Here is a 24,746-nt window from a genome sequence, read left to right on the forward strand (position 1 = left end):
ATACCTTGTATTTATACATTAAAACCAGTAAATACATTTTCATTTAAATAAAATAAATAAATACAATTATTTGATTAAATAACTAGAAATAATTCAAATTAATAAATACAATTTGATATAAATAAGTAAAAAAGAATGCATTTGATTAAAATAAATAAATACAATTTGATTTAAATGAAAATGAACTACATAAATAAAACATTTTAAAATAATAAATTGATATATAGGATTAAAATAAGTAAATAAATAAATAAATAAAAACGTGATTTAAATCAATACAAATATTTTTAAAATTAATAAATACAATTTGATATAAATGAATAATAAAGAATTTAAATTTTTTTATTTAAATAACTACAATTATTAAAACAAATAAATTAAATTTGATAAGTAAAAATTTAATACATTTGATTAAAAAATATTAAAATAAATATACACAATTTTATTTAAATTAAAATAAACTAGATAAATAAAAATATTTAAAAATAATAAATTAAAACATTGGATTGAAATAAGTAAATATACTTATTTGTTTTTTAAATACAATTGAATTAAATAAATACAATTATTAGTAAATAAAAATTGAGATAAAATAAATAATAAATTAATACATTTGATTAAAATAAAATGCTACAAAAATGTATATTAAAAGTATTTATTTTGTAAATAATAAATAAAAACATTTGATTCAAATAAACAAATGTTTAAAATAAATACCATTTTATATAAATAAATACAATAAATGCATTTGATTAAACTAAATAACTAAAATTTGCATTTAATAAAACTAAAATAAAAAAGTAGAAAAGCAGTGCAGAATAATAAAATATAATAATAATAATAATAAGATTACTAAACACTACAATTATTTTTAAGCTTATTTATTAAACAATAACATTTTATTAATAAAATAAATAATAAATAAATGATATGTGATATAAATAAATAATAAATTAATACATTTGATAAAAATAAATATATTAATAAAATACATCTAACTCACATCTGCAGTGTGATTAGAAGAAGAAAACAAAACCCGCAATGATGTAATAGTATCAGAAACTCAGAAACTAAATAGTTAACACATTTAAAATGATTAAACAATTAAAATAATACAATTTTAGGATAGGGGGTTCCTCGCACGAGATTGATGAGATTTGGGGGCCTGTGGCATCTAAAAGCTTGAACAGCCCTGCAGGTGCAGTTCTCTCTGTGGCCGCACGGGGGCGTCTGGGCTGGGACAGTCACAGGTCCCGCTCAGCGCGCTTGTGCCGCTGCTCGTCCACGCTAGGCGGCGTTCACTCACTCACTCCGACTCTCACTCCGCGCAACCGGAAGGAGCTGTTTGAATGTGTCATACCATGTAGCTCCAGTCTGAAGTTAAACAGTCCGATGATGCCAAGCGTCTGAAAACCTGCTTTCTGCAAACGGAAGAATTCTACAGATAATGTAGCTGACACAAGCCGAAAGACCGCCATCGTTCAACCGCCACTCTCTCCATCAGCAGATCAGAAGCGATAATCGATCCATATTAAACCATCGTCCATTTCCCTAGAGGTGAGCTACTATTATATCAGCGGCTGTGTGCGATCTGAAATATGGCGTATTTACAGCTTTCCCTCCAGCTGAGTGAATATTAACATATGCGTTGACTGTGTGCAGCGATGACTGTGATGTTGTGATATGAGCTGTCAGATGATGTGACTTTAGCTTTAGCCCGTCGCGTTCACACGCCTTCTTCTGCCTGCCCTTCACTCACATTAAACGCCTCATTCAGTGACAGTCTGCTGGGATTTCAGTTGTTCTTGCGGTTGGAACGATAGAAAGATGTGTAATTGTTGGAAAAGCTGCGTTGAAGTATGTGCGTGACAGATAGCAGACAGCTAGTTGCTAACTAGCCTAGCGAATATTCTGGCTAATGCTGACGCGTTACTGGAGTGACGTCACTCTCAGCTGAGACCCGTTACTGTACATTAATTCACTGTGCATTAATATACTGTACTGATCTACATTAAGACCTCCTAGTGTGCAACCGTTTGTTACATTTAAGATGTATTTTCTTTAATATTTGTATTGTAACACTCCTTTATGTTAATAAAAAACTGCACATTAATGTACGTGACTGACTGTGCATTAATGCACAATGCTATGTACTGAACAACATAATAATAATAATAATCACCTTGAATAATTATTGCTACTAACAAATAGAATATATTATTATTAATAATAAGTGTTTAATTTTGATTGGTTTTTATTTAATGATGTATTTATTTAATTATTAGTAGTATTAATATATAAAAAGATTTAGTTCATAAAATGAAGGGGCCGCAAGGTAATGTTAGGGGACCGGTGTAAGTGTTTAGAGAAAAAGGATAAAAAAATAAAAAAAAATAACAAGATTATAAAATAAATAAATAATCAAAATAATTACATTAAAATAAAGAATTAATAAAATTTACATTAAAATAAGTAAATAAGTGAGTGCAGTAAATGCTGTATAACAGTACTATAATAAGTAGAAAATTTAATATTTTCCAAATAATGTTTTAGATACATTTATATTATTAATTGTTCATTGAATAAATGAAATAGACTGAAATAGACTTTTTTTTTTTTTTTTTTTTTTTTTACAAGAAACTATATAGATGCTTTTTGAATAATAGGGCGGGGTCCCTCACACGGTGATGATCATATTCGGGGTCCGTGTCATCTAAAAGATTGAAACCCCCTGAGCTAATAAAGGTTTAGCTTTTTAGAAACTCACTAACCTCCTTCAGTTCCCTTGTGAACGCCAGCCATAGATAATGGAGCAGTGCTAATCAATGCAATACATATGCACTTATTGTCTTATACTTAGATATTTTCAGAGGAGTTAATAATATGTTCTAGGTATTCTTGTAAACAGCCTTTTCTGCAAAACTGGTTAGTCAGTAGATTTTTAAAGATAAAATTTTATGATCTTATTTTTGCTTTCGGTTTATATTAGGTTATAAAATATGATGAGGTTGTATAGTATGTGCACAGGCCATACAGACTGAACATGCTCTCGTATGCATTGGGCCAAGGTTATAGATTGAGTACTAAAGGCTTAGATAACGTTTGTTTTGTTTTTTTAGTGTGTGTGTGTGTGTGTGTGTGTGTGTGTGTGTGTGTGTGTGTGTGTGTGTGTGTGTGTGTGTGTGTGTGTGTGTGTGTGTGTGTGTGCGCAAAACATTGACCTTCGCCCTGGATTTATGCCTACACTCAGTAACCACTGGGAATTTTGTACACAATTTGGAAAATGTTATTTTAGATGATGGACGACTGCTCTTTATTTATGTAACATTTACAGAAAGTAAAACAGGAATTGAGAGAAATGGTCGTAGTTATTAAATGGAAAGTTTATACCAACTGACGGCTTTGCTACCCTCGTAAAACATGTATTTTGATGTGTTGACCTGCATACTAAAGCACATCTAAAGTACTCGATTATAATTTTGAACTGTAGTGTGTTGTTCAATATTACATTAAAGTTCATATTTTTTAATGTACTAAATTGCAACTTATTCATAATGTGGCTACATACTATAGGCCTATGTAAATACACTTCAAATTCACAAATGTCAATAGAAATGACATTACATTTTAATTTTCCAAAATTTTTGTCAGTACATTCAGCAGGACACTATAACCATATTTCAAAGACAATAGAATTATGAAGTTACATTAAAAATGTACTTAAGTCTTACTTAAGCACTCTTAAGTTCAACTATTTGCATTTAATATAAATTTAAACTAGAGCACATTTCCTGTTAATTGCAAATCCCATGCAAGTACGTTTCAGAAAACATTGCACTGGTTTGACACCAGCGTTCTTTTAAAGTGTATTATTTCCATATATAAGACAAGTAGGCCTACTCTTTTTGAAAGTCTGATAAAGTGTAATTTTTCACAAAGGTACAGTTCATAAACATGTTCTTGTTCCACGCTGTGCAAATTGGCAAAAGTTTATTGCATTGTTCATGAAATAACAGATATCGTTGTGCTAAACTTTAAATGCTAGCAGTGAGATGTGTTCATTTAAAGTTTTATACATGATCAGAGAGTGACTGACGCATTGCTGTTGATTTCTGGCGTAATACTTAGGCTATACTACCCAAGTGTGTGTAATATAGTGTGTTCATTTAGTCCGTGTGGCCAATATGGCATCTGTCCAGTGTATTTAACCCTGATACAGACATCTCTGTTGCGTAAAGTGACAGATCGTATGTGCAGAGATGCACACAACCTCCTATTGCTTTTCCCCTGTGGTTTTATTCTGTTAAAGAACTACTAAATATTTATTGAAGACCTTATTGAAAAAAAAAAGGGTTTTGGGCTACAGTTGTGTTGGAAAATGAACAAAACGATTAAAGGGATATTTCGCCGCTGGAAAGATGAATGTGTATTTAAATTGGGTCATTGATGTAGTAGAAATGTGAAATTATTTTAGAAGTTGGTGCCTTCTAGACAGAGGAAAGCCAGGAAATGTATTTTTGGCTCATGTGGATGGAAGACAACTCCCAGAATGCACTTGCTTCGCTGCCCTACGAGGCCACACCCAAGCCACGCCTACTGGTTACAGAGCGAAGTGTCGGAAGAAATGATACAGCTAGGCTACTAGTTGACTCGAAGCTGAAAAGTCTGCGTTTTATCGTGAGATCCCCCTATGGGCGGTTTAAAAACATGCAGAAACGAGCTCCCACTACTGGCTGGAGTCTCTCGCCTCTGGCCAAAAAAGCCTCAGATGACGCTAAATGACGATTTGTGCGTAATCGTAGGTTCTTTTCCAGACACACAATACAGAAATCTCTCGTCTCAGGGGGACATGAGGGAGGGAAGCACGGTCATTCGAAAATACTACCGGTTTCTTCTGATACAAAGCTTAATGCCAATTGGTGAAGCAACCTTAACTTTTGTCAGTAGGAAATTTTTATTTTTGGTGAACTTTGTGTTGTAAAACTATATAAAATGTTTTAATTTTAGTGTTTTAAACAGTATTTGTGCAATTCTTGCTAATTTCCTGACCAGTGATTTGTGATTAAAGGTCCCGTTCTTCGTGATCCCATGTTTCAAACTTTAGTTATAGTGTGTAATGTTGTTGTTAGAGTATAAATAATATCTGTAAAATTATAAAGCTCAAAGTTCAATGCCAAGCGAGATATTTTATTTAACAGAAGTCGCCTACATCGAACGGCCTGTTTGGACTACATCCCTCTACTTCCTGCTTTAATGACGTCATTAAAACCGTTTTTTGACTAGCCTCCGCCCACAGGAATGCTCCATCAACTCTACCGAAATTCGTGTACTTGCGCACTTCTTATAACTTACTGTGTTTACTCAGCTCTTATGGTGATTTTCTGAAGTAAAACTGATGCTTCATCTTTTGTGTGATGTACAATAAACTTTATTAAACTCATCAGTATATGTTTGATCATAATTCGGACCTGGTCCGAAACAGCAGACTTGTAGGCTATTAATAATGGATACATACAAGCAGATGACAAATACGTTATAATAACCGTAATTAAACTACTAAACTATACCTGTTCCATCTCTATACAGCACTCTGACTCTGTAGGCATTATTGTCCGACTCGAAGTCTCGAACTGAACACCGTTACTGAGAGTTTCTGATATTATCATCATTCCGTGAGGTGAAATTGTCCTGAGAGACTGTGCGTGAGCTCATGAAGCTCCGCCCCCTGTGCCGTGCAGCAGCAGCTTATTTGCATTTAAAGGGCACACACTAAAACAGCGCGTTTTTCTGAGCCCCAAAAAATGACAATTTAAACATGCTGTAAAAAATGATCTGTTGGGTATTTTGAGCTGAAACTTCACATACACACTCTGGGGACATCAGAAACTTATTTTACATCTTGTGAAAAGGGGCATAATACGGGACCTTTAAAATTAAGAAGACCAATTAAAAGACCACTTAATATTTTTCCAATTTTGGCTTGGCACATTTTTCTATGCCCATTGTTTTTTTGGTCTTGCCCATTTCTATGCCCATTTGTTTTGTTTTTCCCTATGGTTTCTTGGTCATTTCTTGGTGATGTTGCTGTTTACCACGTAGTAACATGCGTCTCCTTTGACCACATGTGTTCAGGTTTCAAGGGGATGGTCTCTGATTTCATTTGAGACACACCAGGATGGCTTATTGTTTACACTACAAATTCACTGTGTTTCTAACTATTTCTGATGTGTTTTTAATAATCAAATCCCAGCTGATATTGAAATAACAGTTTACCGATGTGTTCATCTTTCTCTCTTTTTCCAAAAGCGTGATGTCTGGAGCGTCGAGCAATGACTGCCCTCACTTGGAGTGTGTGGGGGAGATCACCAAGGAAGAACTCATTCAGAAGTCTCACGTGAGTCAAACCTCTATCATATCATTGCTTCCGCCCATTTCTTGTTGCTCAAATGTAATGTGCATTATTGAGAAAGCAATGACCCCTCCTTTGGATTTTGCAAAGTTGCACTAATAATGCGTGGCTTCCTAACAAATAAGAGCTTAGGCTGTAAGCAGTGCTGTCGGGTGGAATCAATGTGCAATTACACTTTATAGTTTAAAAGCATCTGTGGTTGCTGCACCACTAATTGCTTGCTGGCGAAAGCAGATTGTTCTTTTAATAGAAGATGTTTTCAGTAGTGTTTCCATACGTTAATGTTGCAGAGCTGTGAGCTACAGTGCGTACTGACGTTCAAAAGTTTGGGCTCAGCACGATTTTTTTATGTTTTTGAAAGAAGTCTCTTATCCTCACGTAGGCTGGATTTATTTGACCAAAATACAATAAAACAGTAATATTGCGAAATAGTATTATCATTTTAAATAACTGCTTTATATTTTAAAATGTAGTTTATTCCAGTAATGGCTGATTTTTTGCATCATTACTCCATGATCCTTCAGAAATTATTCTAATATGCTGATTTGGTGCTCAATTAAAAACATATGTTGTTGTTGTTGTGCTTAATATTTTGTGGAAATGGTTGTCAGAATTCCTTGTTGAATAGAAAGTTCATTAGAACAGCATTTATTTGAAATAGAAATCTTGGTAACACTTTAGTTTATGGTCCAATTCTCACTATTCACTTACTTGCTTATTAGCGTGCACATTTCTAGGATATTTGCTGTTTATCTGGACGTATAAAGCATATATTAATGCCTTATTCTGCATGATCTTATTCTACATCCCTTAAAGGGATAGTTCACCCAAAAAGTCATCATTACTCACCCTCATTTTGTTCCAAACCTGTATGAGTTTCTTTCTTTTGTGTGTTGAACACAAAAGAAGATATTTTAAAGAATGTTGGTAACCAGACATTTGATGGACCCCATTTACTTCCATAGCAGGAAAAAATAATAACATGGAAGTCAATGGCTGCCGTCAACTGTTTGCTTACCGACATTCTTTAAAATATCTTCTTTTGTGTTCAACAGAAGAAAGAAACTCATACAGGGTTGGAACAATTTGAGGGTGAGTAAATGATGACAACATTTTTGGGTGAACTATTTCTTTAATGTTACCCAATAGCTAAACAAATAAGCCGTAATTATGAGTTTATTGAGGCAAAAGCCGTAGTTAGTGGACCCTAATCTAAAGTGTAACATTATAAATGTCTTTACTGTCACTTTTGATCAATTTAATGCATTTTTACTGATTAAAGTATAAATGTGTTTGTTTACAGGGTCAGTGTCAGGATTGTAAAGTCGGGGGACCGAACCTTTGGGCCTGTCTAGAGGTAAGTTATTTTGTTAAATACGGATACACCGATATTAAAATACAGTGATTAGTACAGTTTTTTGACGTTATACCTTATAAACCTCACCAATAAATGGCTGATATTAAAATTCTTTACTATTTTGTGTACGAAAACAAACAAATTAAATGACTTTGAAATGACTATCCATCTGGGTGGGGAAAAAAATCTCTTATGAATAGTGACATGTGAAATTCTTAATTGTTTATAATGCAGGCTGCAGAGTATAATTTCTTTTCATGTTTATCACTCGTTCAGAACGGCTGTTCATATGTTGGCTGTGGAGAGTCACATGCGGATCACAGCACTGTCCACTCTCAGGTTAGTCATCGTATTCTCTGTTTCTACCATTTCTGAGCTCCTTTTCAGGTTTTGAAAATGTCTAAACATTTTGTGTATTAATACCCTTTTTTATTTATGGTTTACAAAATATTTTATTTAGTTTAATACATGTACTTGTAGCTTGTGACGTTTCCACCCACAGTGAGCTGTCGTTGTACATTTCAGACATGATGTGTGATCCTCATAGCGATTACATTTGTATGTGGATTTAGACGGGTGGATCTGATCCCTGATCACATGTTGATTTCACGCCTGTAATTCTGAATGTGACCGGAGGCTTGAATGACGAAATGAATCAGTGAAGTGTGATTTGAATCCCAGCCTGGCCTGTGGCTGAACTCATCCATTATTAATAAGCGCTCCGGTGGGGATCTCACTTCCCACTAAAGCCCACTCTGATTACCCATTACCAAAACCCCACAATGCTGTCTGTGTGAAAACCTCTGAGAGAAGACAGCCATCAGACATACTTCCCTTACAATAACCTGCATTTGTTGCAGTAAACAAAATGCAGGCCAGGTTTTTTTATTCCACTAAATGGTTTTCCTCTAGCAAGGGCCTTGTGGGTATAAAGTACTGCAGGGATGATGTATTTTTGTAGACCGGCGACTCTGAATAGCATCACCCTGGTTCCCTCGACAAAAACCCAATAGGATTTTTCCATTGGCTTTTGGATTATTGTAGAAAATAAGCAATGCAACAAACAAACTTTTATGATTCTTACACGTTTGGTTCACAAATTAACACGCTTTTAGGAATTTTTAAGTCTAAATGCAGGGCTATAAACAAACTACATCACGGTCACATGACTTCAATGTCACCACCTTTAAGGCCCTGTTTACACCTGGTATTAAGATGCGTTGTGTTCGATCGGGGCACAAGTGGACGACGCTAAATACAGGTGTAAACGAGGTTAAAAACATTTTGAGCTTATCCACTTTTGACCACTTCCAGGGGTAGTCGAAAACGCATTCGACTGGATTGCTTTTGTAGTGTAAACGCTCATGTGATCGAATGAGTTCGAACAGCCACAAAAGACCATCTTCTCCGCCTACTGAGTAAACTTGCGCACTAGCCAGACAGGATTTAAACTTTGTCGGCATTTAAGACCCAAGCTTGGTTTGAAGATGAAAAACACACCAAGCTCAATGTTCTCCCACCATTCCTGATTTCCAACACGCACTCAAAGCGTTTGGTGTGATCCTAGTGGCTCTCAGAGCAGAAACACAAGCTGCGGCTCTCCGTATGTTTTTCCCTTGTCTCCGGGCGCATTCATATATAAATTGCACAAGCTTATTTCGTAGTTGAGAAGATTCAGAAGTAGTGGAAAGTGGAAAAAAGAGACGGATTAAAACAGCCTATATATAAAAAAAAAATCAACACAACAAGGCTGTGAAAGCGGACTAGTGAGTAGATGAGTTTTCCTGTTCGGCTGGTGATGTTCCATGTTCTACATCCTCTGTAGTCCCATTTAGTCACTTGCTAGCAACCACCTTTTTTATAAGCTATAAAACAATCACAAAGGATATTACTGTATTTAGTACTTAGGTTTTTATATATATATATGTACAGCACTTTCAAAATAATACTCTAGCAGTACAAGCATAAAATAAATGCATAAACCACAACAAACAGCCATATCATCTGTCATGCTACATATCACTCACAATGATCAGACACTCAAACGCCAAAAGCAAGGAGAATAAGAAAGTCTTTGAGTGTCAAAGTAGACTTTAAACAAAGGCAACTCATTCCACAACCTACACTTCAGACGAGACCCTGAAAAATACATAATGAGCTTATTTAAAAAATATATTTTTTTTACCATGCAGACTTTATTTCGGGCATTTAACCAGTGCTAAAATGCTAACTCGTTTCCGGGTTTTGGCCTACATCATCCCCACAGCACTCTATTAATGAGGAATGCCCTGATAGTCTTGCTTGATCCTAATGCCACATCACATCCTGTGTCTTTGTAGACACATAAAGATTATTATTATTGAATAATTTTTTCAATCATGTAAATTCCCAGGGTCATGAGTGTGCTGTGCGTATACCACAATGTATAAGGTAGATGAGTTTCTATTATGTTAGCCTTGTTGTGCTGTGAGTTCAATTAGATATGGGCATGTATTACATCCTGTCGGTCACTGTGGTCGGAGTGGCAGATGTTGGCAGGGCTTGTGTTTTGGCGCAGCTCTCATAAATGTTTTATCTGCCCCTGTCTGCACCAGTTGTAGTGCCGCAGTGAAAGCCAATCCAGACACATGAATAATGCAGAGTCCCCTCAGCCACCGCTGTGTGTGCGCAAACCTTGACCTAACGTCACCACTCCCCATTTCCCCTACTACGCTTTCATTCTTGTAGCAATACACTTTTGTTTCACCCTACATTTTGAAGAGTCTTTCTGTTGCATTATATATAGAGGAGGAGATCAGTACTCAAGCTGCCTTTATTTGGGAAGCAGAAAGGCACTGATGTTGAAGTTTTGGCTGAAACCAGTAGCGGATAAATGGCCGAGGCTATTCTAACATTTACTTATTACTGTTGTTGGTACACAGTATTGCCCCACAATCGTCAACGTCACACGTTTTGGTGAACTTTGCCATTTTCGAGCTGAAATGTGGCATTTAGCCTATTTAATTTGTGCAAAACCAAGGTGTTTTATGTGTGGGGGTGGATGGGGGAGTCTCTACAAATTTTTACAAAATATTGCTTTGTAAACACAACACAACCAAAGAGTTTCAGCACTTAAGATTTGAATTGCGCGCGATACAAAAATGTGCCACAATCACAAATCACAAAATGTGCAGTCAAAATCCAGAGATAAAATGCAGTTTAGCCTTGCAGTGTCCAATGCCGATGGTTTCAATTCATTTTTCTATTATCTACCAAATACATGGAGGACTGATTTGATCCAGAACTTGTGATATTCTTAAAGGGCCCCTATTATGGATTTTAGTGTGTAACATAGCTCTAAATGAATGAAAACATCCTGCAAAGTTTTAATCTGAAAGTGCACCGTATATAAAGTTATTGTCTTTCAGAAGTAAGAGTCGATTCTCAGTCAATGAAATTAATCGTTTTTCAAACGAGTAATAAGACGTTTTTTTGTGAAACATTAGCATATTGCCCGTCCACTAATTGCACACGCAGACACCAGGGAAAACTTGAACCTCAAACCGGCAGCTAAAAGGTAAAGACAGTTTCTTTTCACTGCCCAAGGACGAGCATGTGAAGAAGCAGTGGTTAAAATTCATCTTTACCACGATACCACAGCAGTATAATCCTAAACTTTTTCTGTGTTCCCTTTATTTTACTGACGATTTCTTCTCAAATCTCGGAGTTCATTGCAGGATTCGCAGACCACTTGCTCTTGAAAGATGGTGTTCAAAATACTTAGTTTTGAGTTTTATATTGTGTAGGTCTCCTGCTAACTGGCTAACTCACGTTATCACTGTCTTACTTAAATACTTCTGCTGATCAGTTGTGGGCCACTATTACCTAAAACTGTGTCTATAAATGCAGATTGTCTGTCGTTCTCACAACTTTGAGGAAAGATTAAGCATGGAGCAAGATTTGTTTTACCGACATTTATGTTTCATCAGTCATTCACGCTAGAGCTCGGCTAATGTATGCACTGTTATTGATACAATGTCCACATGTTCACCGCAATAAATTAGAAAAATACTCGGTAAATAAATAAGTACAAGTAAAATAATCGGTTTGTTGATGGACGTGCACTTGATGGTGAGGAATTACAGTTGCAACATCTCATAATGTAACTGTTACGTTACCTCAAACTGAGTAGTGTATCACAGAGAAACGTCCTGCTCGAGTCGTCCTTGTGATGGAGCTTCGGGTTGAGTGAATAGTTCTTTCATTGTTTCATCATCGGACTCGACGTCATTGTTCGTTACTGTGTTTAGTTTACGGTGTAGGAAGCCTCAGGACACGCAGAGCTGACGTTGTTATGGCAATGGGCGTTTTTGTGTTCGACGCGCTGTACGCGGTAGACCAATCACAACAGACTGAGCTGTCTGGCCAATCAGAGCAGAGTTGCTCGCGAGAAGGAGGGATTTTGAGAGATTGATTCATCTGACGAGTCGTTTGAGAATCATTGAAAATGTGGTGATGTGCAAATGTGTATTATGAGAAAAACTTTTTTTTGATCTTTGATGCATGTAAACCTGTTGTAGGAGACTCCAAAACAACATTAGGAAACTTTAAATTGGCATAATAGGGGCACTTCTTCTTCTCTTCTCCTCCTTCTTCTCCTTCTTCTCCTTCTTCTCCTCCTCATTTATCTCCTCCTTCTCATTATTCTTCTATTCCTCCTCCTCCTTCTTCTGATATTAGTGGTATTGACATGGTCACCAATATACTGTGCATCTCTCGTTATAGCAATTTTTTCATGATTTTTTTTTTTTTTTCATTTTATATGTGGTTTAAATTTGTGATTTAGATTTTATTTGCATTTTGAATGTTAAACTTGCAGATACAATTATTTTTTTCATTCACATGTCCAGCTAAGCACTGTGCCTTTTTCTTCCAGGAGACGCGGCACAACCTGACAGTGAATCTGACCACTTTGAGAGTGTGGTGCTACGCCTGCACCAAGGAGGTGTTCCTGGAAAGAAAATTGGGTCCACACACACACTCACCCAGCGCTGCAAAACCCTCTCCAGTAAAGACCAGTCAGGTCAGAGCTGTGACTCAGCTTTCTTTGAATGCAAAGCAGCAAAACATAGTGTGAAATTTTGTCATAAAAGTAAAACCCTACATTATATTTATGCAATGGCATCTTTGCAGTGCAACCTTGGCTATAAATGTTTGCTAGGAAGAAAAGACCAATCACAATCTTGGTATGCAAATATGTGTCAGGCAGAAGACCAATCATAATTCAGTATGTACATTTTACAATGACATAATATTTGTCAGTTATGGTTTGAATGCTGAACATTATCAGTGTCTGGAATTTTTTCCCCCCCTTTCTTTTCTTTTAATTTAATTTAAAGAAAGGTAGCACACCTTTTAATTTTGAGGCCACAGATTTTCTGAACTTCATTTATGGGCAAACAAGTACTCTTTTTTGCCGTTTTGCTTAAGGTGTGCTTTTGCTGATCATGTCTCTGTTCTCTCAGGATTCCAAAGCTCCCGGGAGCCCCACCTCCTTGAGAATTCCTCCCGCGGGAAACTGTGATGACCTGGACATGGAAACTGAGGAGGAGGACGAACTGAGGACCAGAGGTCCTTCATCTCTCATGTCTAGAGTTCTGTTTTTTTGCTCTGCACTGCAAACACTGTTAGTCTGAACTTAATCGTCCGTTTCTCCTCACAGGTCTGACTGGACTGAAGAACATCGGCAATACCTGCTACATGAATGCAGCGCTCCAGGCGCTCTCTAACTGGTAAGAACCACAGAAATCGCTAATGTGGTCTAATTGTTCTCTTCCAGTCTCTTGCAGTGGTCTCTCTTTCTGGTTTCTCTTCTAGTCCTCCACTGACTCAGTTTTTCTTGGACTGTGGCGGTCTGGTGAAGACAGACAAGAAGCCAGCGCTATGCAAGAGCTATCAGAAACTCATCACAGACCTGTGGCACAAAAACAGGTACATTCTTCTGGTGCCATTTCCTATTTTATTCAAATTTTTTCCTCAAGAAACAAGTTTTTATTTGAACTTTTATTGCTTTTGTTTTGTGTGGTTGCAGGAACTCCTATGTTGTTCCCACAAACCTATTCCAGGGCATTAAGGCTGTAAACCCAATGTTTCGGGGTTATTCCCAACAGGTAAGTTTTGTTTCATTGATTTGTTTAAAAAATAAGGAATGCACCATTTCTAACTCAAACCTAACTATAAGCTATTCTGTCCTATATTATGGCCTATATTATCGTTCAAACGTTTGGGATCAGTAAAGTCAGTTTTATTTCAACTTTTATTCAGCAAGGATACATTAAATTGATCAAACGTGTGTCAGTAAAGACATTTTATAATGTTTTATAAAAATTATATTTTAAATAAATGCTGTTTTGTTTTGTTTTCTACAATTTTTACAATTGTTTTCAACTTTGATAATGAGAAGAATTGTTCAAATCAGCATATTAGAATGATTTCTGAAGGATCATGTGACACAGAAGACTGGAGTAATGATGCTGAAAATTCAGCTTTGAAATCACAGGAATTAATTACATTTTAAAATATGCTAAAATCGAATATTTGATCAAATAAATACCGCCTTGGTGAGCATAAAAAACTTCTTTCAAAAACATAAAAAGTCTTACAGACTTCAAGTTTTTGAACATGAGTGTATTTTAAAATATTGATGCTATTTTGTCAATTTATGCACAATAAAAAACTAAAATAATTTTTTGATGACAGTTGCTTTTGTGAATTTAAGCATCACAATATTATAATGTACAGAATTAAAGACATTATTTTTGAGATTTGCTAAAGATATAAGTGTTATTAAATTATTAATGTTTTTTATCGATTAGATGATGGAAAGGGTAATCTAAATATAAAAATAAGAGGAATTTTAATCCATTATGAAATATCCAGTACCATTGACTAAAACTAATAAATTAAAATTCTCTAAAATTGTCTGTTTACGATATGAAAAACGACATTTTGTGAATTGTAAGGCCTATGACTTCCACAATGTGGAAAAAGTGGATGGAGGCTTGGAATCCAGTCATTAAAATGGGAATTAGAAGCCAAAATGTTTTGGAATTAGTTTTTTAAGGAATATCACACAATATATTTTTATCCATGTTTCAATTTATATACTAAAGCTCTGTTGTGCAGCACATTGACAAAAAGGCTGTTTTATTGTATTTTCATTGCATTTCACAATTTGCATTGTTCATTTGATTAGATTTATTCAATTATTCATGTTTTATAGGGCCCTAAATTCCTATAAAAACTGAGGACTAGCCTCATCCCAAATAGCCAAACTTAGTCAACCAATGGCATGAGTTTGTGGCGGAACTATCCTTTCATTTCAACCAATGACAGATGGGGTCAAACTCAAATGATCCTGCTAGCAGAGGGAATTTCATCTGTTAGAGCCTCCATCTCACTTCGTTCTTTTTTTTTTTTTTTTCTTGGCATACTTTGTCCTCCAGCTGCATTTAAAAAGTAAAGACCCCGTTTTAGTCTTGATTATGAGAGATGTTGTTCTCTTATATAGAGCACAAACTGATTCAGAGTCTCTGTATATGTTTGATCATCTCCAAACTGTGGCCTACATCCATTGTCACGCCTGGCTGGAGAGGAAGGCCGTTTGGAGAATTAGCGTTGACATGAATGGGCCATCACAGGCTTTTCAGAGACTGTAGGAAGCATTAATCTCATTTTCAGACTCACTTTATTGAAGCTCAGATAGTCTGTGGAGTCCTGTAGAGGGGGCATTCAGTAAATGAATTCCTTGTTTTAAAGTCAACCCCTCTACTAAGTATGAAATGGGCATTGTTTAACAGCATCATACAGCCAGGAAACCCTTTGTACTGCATTGACATTATACAGCGATGGCCTTCTGGTCTAATGTGTTGTTTACTGTTGTTAGAAACTTGTTTGCATACCAGGATTCTTAATACCAGGATGTTAGAATGCCAGTTGGCTTTGTTGCCATGTGGATGAGCCAGTAATGACTAATGTTCTCATAAGCTTCAGCTGTTCCTATGGTGATGGGGTCTCTGCGGGTCTCTGGCTAATCTGTGGTTTACAAATGATGCTTCATGAATGTTGCATTCTTTTTATACTACCTGTAAATGTTTCTTCAAAGAGTGCGTGACTGAACACACGCAAGGATTTGACCGTCAAATTTAATGGACAGGTCTACAAGACAAATGTAATTGAAGAGATAGTTTACCCAAAAATTTTAACTCTTTAATTTGCTGGCCGAGATATCGGTACTGGCAGGTATATCTGCTCATTTGAAGAATAATTAATGGTTGACTATGAATACGTGCTTTTGCACCAGGGGAACGTTTTCATAGTTACTATAACTAATGGCGGAAGTACCCACTTTTTGGCGTGTTTGCACCGCAGGGACTTGGAAAAAATGTAGTTCTAGGAATGCCTTTTGGGGGTCTAAATTATCTCCTACTCCAGAGTAGGGTCTAACCCACACAATAGGAACGTTCAGTGATGTAATTGTACGTCGATTGGCCGAACAAATGCAAAACACTGGCACACGGCATTTTAAAAAAGCCATGTAAACACAGTTTACATATACTTACTTCACAAACATGGAAAAAAGCGATAGATAGCGTTTCTATAACTACTACACGGTGCGAAAGCAACTAATAATACTGAGCCCCACACATGACATGCGGGGGGAAATATTAAGATGAATTAAGAATTCATTCTCACCACTTAATTCATTCTCTCATTTTAGTTAAATTATGGCCACACTTTAACTAAATTTAAACATGGATTTAACTGAAACTAGGGAGCAAATTAATAAAAAATGCCACCACAATGTAAAAAACGGGGAGTTCTTAATTTGTGGCCACGATAACTATTTTTCTTCCACATGTCATGTGCAGGGCTACGTAAAATAGTGTGTTTCAGGAACTGGAAATGTTGGATTTTATGTGATGCTTCATCCACTCCACTAGATGGCAGTGCAAGTCCAAGATACTGTTATATTGGGCAGCGCAACATAAACAAAAAAATACTGAGTGCACCTTTAAAGGCCGGTTAACACAAAGAACAGTAACTATAAAGATAACGATAATTATTTTAGCGACCACTCCAACGCATGATAACGTGCTGTTTATTATAAGCGCAATTGTCAATATTTTTTATCATTCATCAGCTGAAAAAAAGCAATCTGAAAGTGAATCTAATGATATTGTACCTCTGTGTTGTTATTGTTATAGCTGTGGAGTGAATTCTTACAGAATTAGAACGATTATTACAACTTTATAGTTCTAGTTGTCATCATCATAGTTCTATTCCTTGGCATTTAATTCCTTAGCATAGAGTTTAAACATTCTTTGTTTGTTCTTATTTTGTAAAACACTAAAATCTCTCTCCATCCTAAGGACTCTCAGGAGTTCCTGCGTTGTCTGATGGACCAACTCCACGAGGAGCTCAAGGAGCTCATTCCTGAACCCGAGGACCCAAACCAAGCTGTGGCCATGGATGACAGTCCCGACGAGGACAACCACAGCCAGTCAGACGACTTCCAGTCCTGCGAGTCGTGCGGCAGCAGCGATCGTGCCGAAAGCGAAGGCCCCAGAGTCCCAGAAGACATCAACGAAGCTGAGATGCTGATGCCAGAGCAGAACCAAAACAACCGGGATTGGCAGAAAGAGAAAAATCTCATCAACAACCTGTACCGTGCCGGTTCCCATTGTGACCTGGATAAAGACGTGGACACGACCACCGAGTCAAGGCCAATTATCAGCAGCCAAGGAGCCATTAAAGCTCAGGGCCGAACTTCAGGTGAACGTAAGGACGCTAATGAAATTAAGTTAATGTTAATTAATTAACATGTCAGTCTGATATCCCTAAAGGCCCTGATAAACTCACTGAAAAGTTTGATTGCGTTCTTTGCTTAGAGGTAAAAACTTTAAAATAGCCGCGCAACGGTAGACTGTTTACGAACATTCTGAAAGCATGTGATCTCAGGGATGTGGAGCTCTGCAATTCGGCACTTCAGTGTTTTCATGATTTTACTTGTCTAACCCTAATGGAATGAGAAATTTTGGCCAGATTTTGTTCAAAATTACATCACATATGTTCGTTCTTCAATTTCGACTGATGTATGTCAGGGCCTTACTTGTAATAAATTGATGTTTTGCTTGCTTTTCTTGACCGAATTCTGTGTTTCCTCTTTGTTCAGATTCAAACCCTGAAACCCATGTCAGCAGTAGCGTCAGACCGCAGAGTCCCTGTGGAAATGAGGGAATCACATCTAGACTGTCTTGCAGTCCCCCCAAATCCTCAATGTGGCCAAACCTGAGCTCAACTCACAAGAAAGGTACCAGAATTTCAGACGAAATCGCTTCGGGAGTGTACTAGTTTTATATAATAATATAGTTAAATGTATTTTTTTATTTTTATTGTTGTTTGCTTATTTCCATAACCTGAACTGAAACAGATTTGAAATTGATCCTAAATGGTTGTGGTATGTCGTGTTGACAGTACCCTCGTTCAACCCACCTAAGAGCAAGCGGCAGAGGAAATATCGCAGCATCATCTCTGAGGTGTTCGACGGCACCATTGTCAGTTCAGTTCAGTGTCTGACCTGCGACCGGGTGAGTGACTTGTGTGTTTTTCACCCAAACAACCTCGCTTTGACAAAGTGAACACAAGCATTTGATTCTTCAGATAGCAGAGAAAAGCATTTTAAAATAACAGAGGACAACATACTTGTGATAGACTTGTGATAGAAACTTAGTTTGAACCAGAAACTTTAATTTAGTATGACGTTATTATTAGTGTGACACTAGAAAAACCAAGGTCAGAGGTTGATCGATTAATAAACAGATATAAGCTATAGGGTGTATATTGTCAGAAAACCCTAAAAATGTAGTGTACATATTGTGTAGTTAATGAATGCTAACATGAAATTAAATTATTCTTAAAGCAAAACTTTCTTAAGAAACCTTTTACACATCAAATGAGTATTAAGCCATTGATTAGATGTTCTGTGTTCATTGAGCCATTGATGATCTGTGCTCATTTTTACAGTTTTGTTTGTCATAATTTCTCTTGACTAAAATGCCATGTGTATGTATATATATATATATCTGCATGTGTGTATTTATTTATTTATTTATTTGAAGAAAAGAAAAATAATATTCAGCAAAGACAATGCTTATAATTGCTATAATGTTTTGTCAATTTAATTTTACAAAACGTTTCTGTTTCAAATAAATGCTGCTCTTTTGAATTTTCTATTCAGCAAAGAATCCTGGAAAAAAAAAACGCATTACAGTTTCCACAAAAATATTAAGCAACAAAACTGTTTTCAGCATTGATAATAATAATAAATGTTTATTGAGCAGCAAATCCTCATATTAGAATGATTTCTGAAGGATCATGAGACACTGAAGACTGGAGTAATGATGCTGAAAATTCAGCTTTACCATCACAGGAATAAATTACATTTTAAAATATATTAAAATACAAAACATTTATTTAAAAAAAAAAAATTGATGATAATATGGAAATGGTTTGATCATATGAAAAAAATTTAAACCTTTTTAAGTATTCACTTAATTGTCTGTGCAGATACAAGTAATTTTACATAAAATAAATATTTTGTTCATAATGTTGTTAATTAAATCAACATCCCTTGCATATGAAAAATAATCAGTGATAATAGAGTAAATTGGACAAAGCTTGACATCATGATGACATTTTTGTTTTAATAGAGCTATTTTCATCACATTTGTTTTAATATCTCTGTTATTGTTTCTGGCAGCAGTTGCAGTTAGAGTTTAGCATTTTAAATCAGGCTCCTCCGTTACTTGTCCTTTAATCTCAGGTATCGGTGACTTTGGAGAACTTCCAGGACATCTCTCTGCCCATCCCAGGGAAAGAGGACCTTGCCAAGCTGCACTCTTCCTCCCACCAGACCGCTCTTGTCAAGGCTGGTTCCTGTGGAGAAGCCTACGCCCCTCAAGGCTGGATCTCTTTCGTCATGGAATATATCAAGAGGTACGTTTGAACCAGAAACTGATTCCGAGGAAGACGGGTTCTACAGGGGTGCTTGAGTTCTGCATGCTCACGAATCCTCTCATTAACAAAGTGTGGACATGATGTAAATAAGAGATTCATTGTTCAATGTAGCCATTTTTGCGTGCTTTCTAGACTATATACAATCCGTTCAGAATTTCGACACAACGGTAATTGATATGATTAGCTTTTGGTTTGACTAGGTTATCAAACAACTAATAATGTGTTGCTTATGTTACACAAACCATATTCCAGTTCGCCAACTCAGAGTTAGATGGCTGCCTTCTAACAATCAGCATCCTTAGAAATAATGACAGGAAAAGCCCCGTCCCGTAGGTTGACGGGATTGGTTACATGCTTGTGACGTAGAGAACAGGGGCGGTTTCAAACCATGTTTTTGAGACTGTCTTTGCCGTTTTAAGGAGAAAATACTCAGCAACAGTGTTGGCTGATGAATGTACAAATGGTTTGTCTTAAAGCAATTTACAAACACCACACAGACATATAAAACAAAATTAAAAACTTTATGTGTTTTTTTTTGTGTGTTTTTTTACCCTATTAAAGGGATAGTTCACTTTGAAATAAATTTTTGATATGTTTTAGCTTACCTCAAGGGCATCCAAGATGTAGGTGTCTTTGTTTCCGCAGTAGTTTCAATTTTGATATTTTTAGGTCAAACCGTTCTTGTCTGTCAGTCATATAATGCAGGTCGATGGTCACTGGCTCAAAACACAAGCACAGAGTCCAAATTAAAACAATTCCCCATCGTCCAAATGAAACAATTCCCCATCATAAGTACACATTGATGGCCTAAGACACGAAACGAGCGGTTTGTGTGAGAAAACGAATAGTATTTATATCATTTTTTAGCTCTTGAAAACAGCACACGTCCAAATGATCTGACGGCGCGGGCGGGTATAGATATATACACTAGATGTCGCCTTGGCTACGGTTTCGTTCCAATGAACTGCAGTAGCGAAGGCGACATCTAGTGTATACATCTATACCCGGCCGCAGGCGGGTATAGATATATATACTAGATGTCGCTTGGCTACGGTTTCGTTCCAATGAACTGCAGTAGCCAAGGCGACATCTATGTATACATCTATACCCGCCCGCGCCGTCAGATCATTTGGACGTGTGCTGTTTTCAAGAGATAACAACGATATAAATACTGTTCGTTTTCTCACACAAACCGCTCGTTTCGTGTCTTAGGCCATCAATGTGTACTTATGATGGGGAATTGTTTCATTTGGACGATGGGGAATTGTTTTAATTTGGACTCTGTGCTTGTGTTTTGAGCCAGTGACCATCGACCTGCATTATATGACTGACAGACAAGAACGGTTTGACCTAAAAATATCAAAATTGAAACTACTGCGGAAACAAAGACACCTACATCTTGGATGCCCTTGAGGTAAGCTAAAACATATCAAAAATTAATTTCAAAGTGAACTATCCCTTTAAGTAGAACTTGCCAAGATGGGCATTTTGACATAATTTTGTTTGAATATGTCTGTTCAAGTATTCGCGCACTGTCTGAGATGCGGATTTCTGGGCGCGCTCTTCAGATGTTTGTGCACAGAAAACTTCCCACACATCGCTCGAGTAACGAATTGAGTTCCCTTTTGCGTCATCTTGAGTTTGAATATTTAAATTTGCATGGCTTAAATTGTTCATGTTCTCCCAATTTTGCATCGTTAGATTTGAGGGATGTGACGGTGTGGAAATGTTCCTACCTTATTTTTTGCCACCATCGCTTTTAAATCACTTGCGGTGCATGTCCACTGGTACAGAGCGAGCGTTTTCAGATAATATGTTAAATGCGCTTAAATAGGTGCTTTTAAATTTCGCTTTGAAACCAAATCTTCCGCCATCGTCTTGTCAGTCAAGAGTGAGGTGAAATCTGACTCCTGCTGCTGATCCGTGCTGTGACTCTTGTTTGGCTCACGCTGCATTGAGCAGACTTGTTCAGTTTGTAATTGTAGTGTCTGTTCTCTTACTCAACTAAACAATTGTATTATTATAAGAAATCAAATCCACGGTGGGGGGCGGTACTGTGGTGGGCAAGTGATGGAACAGTTTTGTGGCTGAACACCGATAACACCAACTATTGCAGCAAGCCTATTAGAATTCATAAAAATGTTACCGGCCTACTGGGGATTGACACGTTTCATATACTCACCAGCACCGATTTTTACTCTTATTTGGCGCTTGGCGAGTGTTCATTTTAGTTCCCTGTATTTAAGCATGTAGAACATTGTTGAACAAGGGAAATGACTTAACGTGTTGGTTTTGAATGATTGTCCCTGATTGTTTATTTCTGCTCATTGATTTTAGTTGGTTCTGGGGGCCTGTGGTCACACTGCAGGACTGTCTGGCTGCCTTTTTTGCCAGGGATGAACTAAAAGGTTTGACATTTTCTCAAAGCTTTATGTCACCCAAACTAACCAATAGTTGATAGTACAGTTTTGAGTCTGACATAAAAAAAAAAAGAACCGGATAAATATGAAATCTTTCACTTTATAGAACTCTGTGTTTGTATTTAGCACATCAGTGGTGCAATTCTTACTGGCTGGGTGTTTGTTTTTTCAGGTGACAACATGTACAGCTGTGAAAAATGCAAGAAGTGAGTAGGAACTTGTTGTTGAACAACTTGAATGAGGTGGTTGCAGAAATTAAAGTGTTAATGTTGATTCCTTTGGTTGTTTCAGGTTACGGAATGGGGTCAAATTCTGCAAAGTTCAGAGTTTGCCAGAGGTAAGCGATCATATAAGCTATTTTGGTTATTATACAGGTTCAGGCACCACACTATTTAAAGGGATAGTTCACCCAAAAATTTAATTTCTGTCATTAATTACTCACCCTCATGTTGTTCCAAACCCGTAAGACCTTCGTTCATCTTCGGAACACAAATTAAGATATTTTTGATGAAATCCGAGAGGTTTCTGAACCAGCCATTGGCAGCAACATCATTGCAACTTTCAAGGCCCAGAAAGGTAGTAAAGACATTGTTAAAATAGTCCATGTGACTATAGTGGTTCAACCTTAATGTTATGAAGCGACGAGAATACTTTTTGTGCGCACTGCGCAGAAAACAAACAAAAATAACGACTTTATTTAACAATTATTTTCCACGTAGTAAACAGTGCTGCGCTTCCATTATATACTACCTTTCTGGGCCTTGAAATTTGCACTGACATTGCTGCCTATGGCTGATTCAGAAACCTCTCGGATTTCATCAAACATATCTTAATTTGTGTGTTCCGAAGATGAACGAAGGTCTTACGGGTTTGGAACGACATGAGGGTGAGTAATTAATGACAGAAATTTCATTTTTGGGTGAACTATCCCTTTAATTCCAGAGTAAAAAATAAAAATAAAATACTAATAATAATAAACACACCACAAATTAGGTCCACTATGTCTTGGCCTTGTATCAAGGCTGCCTGAAATGAGCACAAAACCTGGACCCTTGAGAAATAATAGTAATATAATGAGTAATAAGGTCTGGTGAGTCATCCATTTCCTTCATCCGGTGGATTTATATTTGGAGAGAGTCTAAGGATGCCTTTAACCCACAATATCTGCTGCCATCTGCTAAATATGGTCAGGGATCTTTAATGGCAAGCACAGACATCCAATGGGAGTCATTAGATCTGATGATTGTTCAGTACATCTGTTAAATGGCCATTGCAGTTTACTGATGGAAGCCCTCAACTTGTAGTACTAAACAGTCTTGCTGTAAAATAGTGTTGTAGTACTCGAGACCATATTTTTTAAGGTCTTGTCTCGACCTTGACCTCATTTGTACTCGGTCTTGTCTCTGTCTCAGACTTAGAGGACTCAGGATATTATTTCAAGACCGGTCAAGACCACAACTGCGAAGATATCACAAATTGCCATTACATGTCTGATTTATTTATTAACATCATTAACATGGTTAGATGTAAAATTTCCTGCTTTAAATGCAATCAATAACTTATTTCTAATTTGATTTCTTACTGTTGTGGCGGGTCAGAAATTAATGGGGGATTGTGTCAAAAATGTCACCAAAATTAATACGAATGCCCACAAAAATCCAAGATATGATTGCAAAAAAGTACTTGAATGAGTGCTTGTTTTTTAAAAATATTATAACATGTTAATTGAGCAATATCAGCAAGAGTGCTGCTACATTTCTACATTTCTCAGGCAGTAGATATGGATCTTTCAGATGATTTTGAGGAGTGCTGGTCCGGTCTTGGTCTTGACCTAGTCTCGTCCTGCCTTGGTCTCTCAACCCCCTCAAAGTCTTGGTCTTGTCTTGATCTCAACACACACTGGTCTTGGTCTTGACTCGGTCTCGGTTTAGTTGGTCTTGACTACAACACTACTGTAAAAAAATTGCTCAGGTAGTTATATTTTTATATGAACAGGCATGGCACATTCTTGCTGTTTTCGTTTTATTGTAGGAAACTGACAGCAGACTTTCCTGCTTTGTTCAAATTCTCTTTACCGTCTCCCCAACAGATTTTGTGCATTCACCTCAAGCGCTTCAGACATGAACTTATGTTCTCCACCAAAATCGGCACTCACGTGTCCTTCCCTTTGGAAGGCCTCGAGATGCAGCCCTTCCTGGCCAAGGACAGCTCCGACCAGACCACCACCTACGACCTGCTGTCAGTCATCTGTCACCACGGCACTGCCAGCAGTAAGTCCAAGCTTTTCAATGAGGGAGATGGTCACAAAAGTATTATTGTCATTTACAGCAGTTATAAATGTAGTATTCAATGTTAGTATTCATATTATTATTATTATTATTATTATTTATAAATTATGAAAGCTTGTTTCCACCATGGAAGGGAAAAAAAGTATTAAAAAAGGTAATTGCGACAATTCTTAGAAAACAAGTTTATAACTTGCAACTTTTTTCTTGCAATGAGT

General features: G+C 36.7%; 1 protein-coding gene across 2 annotated transcripts in view; it reads left to right on the forward strand.

Moving 5' to 3' along the window:
• Positions 1–1,284: 1,284 nt before the first annotated feature.
• The window catches only part of usp33 (ubiquitin specific peptidase 33), a 32,825-nt gene continuing 9,363 nt past the window's right edge, over positions 1,285–24,746 (forward strand). Inside the window, exons 1-17 of one of the 2 annotated variants that reach the window (XM_081375453.1) lie at positions 1,285–1,557; positions 6,307–6,394; positions 7,713–7,766; positions 8,043–8,105; positions 12,682–12,828; positions 13,271–13,376; positions 13,468–13,537; positions 13,623–13,736; positions 13,837–13,915; positions 17,177–17,585; positions 17,980–18,117; positions 18,282–18,394; positions 19,630–19,802; positions 22,161–22,231; positions 22,416–22,449; positions 22,535–22,580; positions 24,333–24,513. In XM_081375453.1, coding sequence (XP_081231579.1) covers positions 6,311–6,394; positions 7,713–7,766; positions 8,043–8,105; positions 12,682–12,828; positions 13,271–13,376; positions 13,468–13,537; positions 13,623–13,736; positions 13,837–13,915; positions 17,177–17,585; positions 17,980–18,117; positions 18,282–18,394; positions 19,630–19,802; positions 22,161–22,231; positions 22,416–22,449; positions 22,535–22,580; positions 24,333–24,513 — 1,882 coding nt within the window. In that variant the 5' untranslated portion in view covers positions 1,285–1,557; positions 6,307–6,310. The remainder of the gene's footprint in view (positions 1,558–6,306; positions 6,395–7,712; positions 7,767–8,042; positions 8,106–12,681; positions 12,829–13,270; positions 13,377–13,467; positions 13,538–13,622; positions 13,737–13,836; positions 13,916–17,176; positions 17,586–17,979; positions 18,118–18,281; positions 18,395–19,629; positions 19,803–22,160; positions 22,232–22,415; positions 22,450–22,534; positions 22,581–24,332; positions 24,514–24,746) is intronic. The other variant, XM_081375454.1, reaches the window with a different exon arrangement.

Source organism: Scardinius erythrophthalmus, assembly GCF_964197995.2.
Source record: "Scardinius erythrophthalmus genome assembly, chromosome: 9".
NCBI classification, from domain to species: Eukaryota; Metazoa; Chordata; class Actinopteri; order Cypriniformes; family Leuciscidae; genus Scardinius; species Scardinius erythrophthalmus.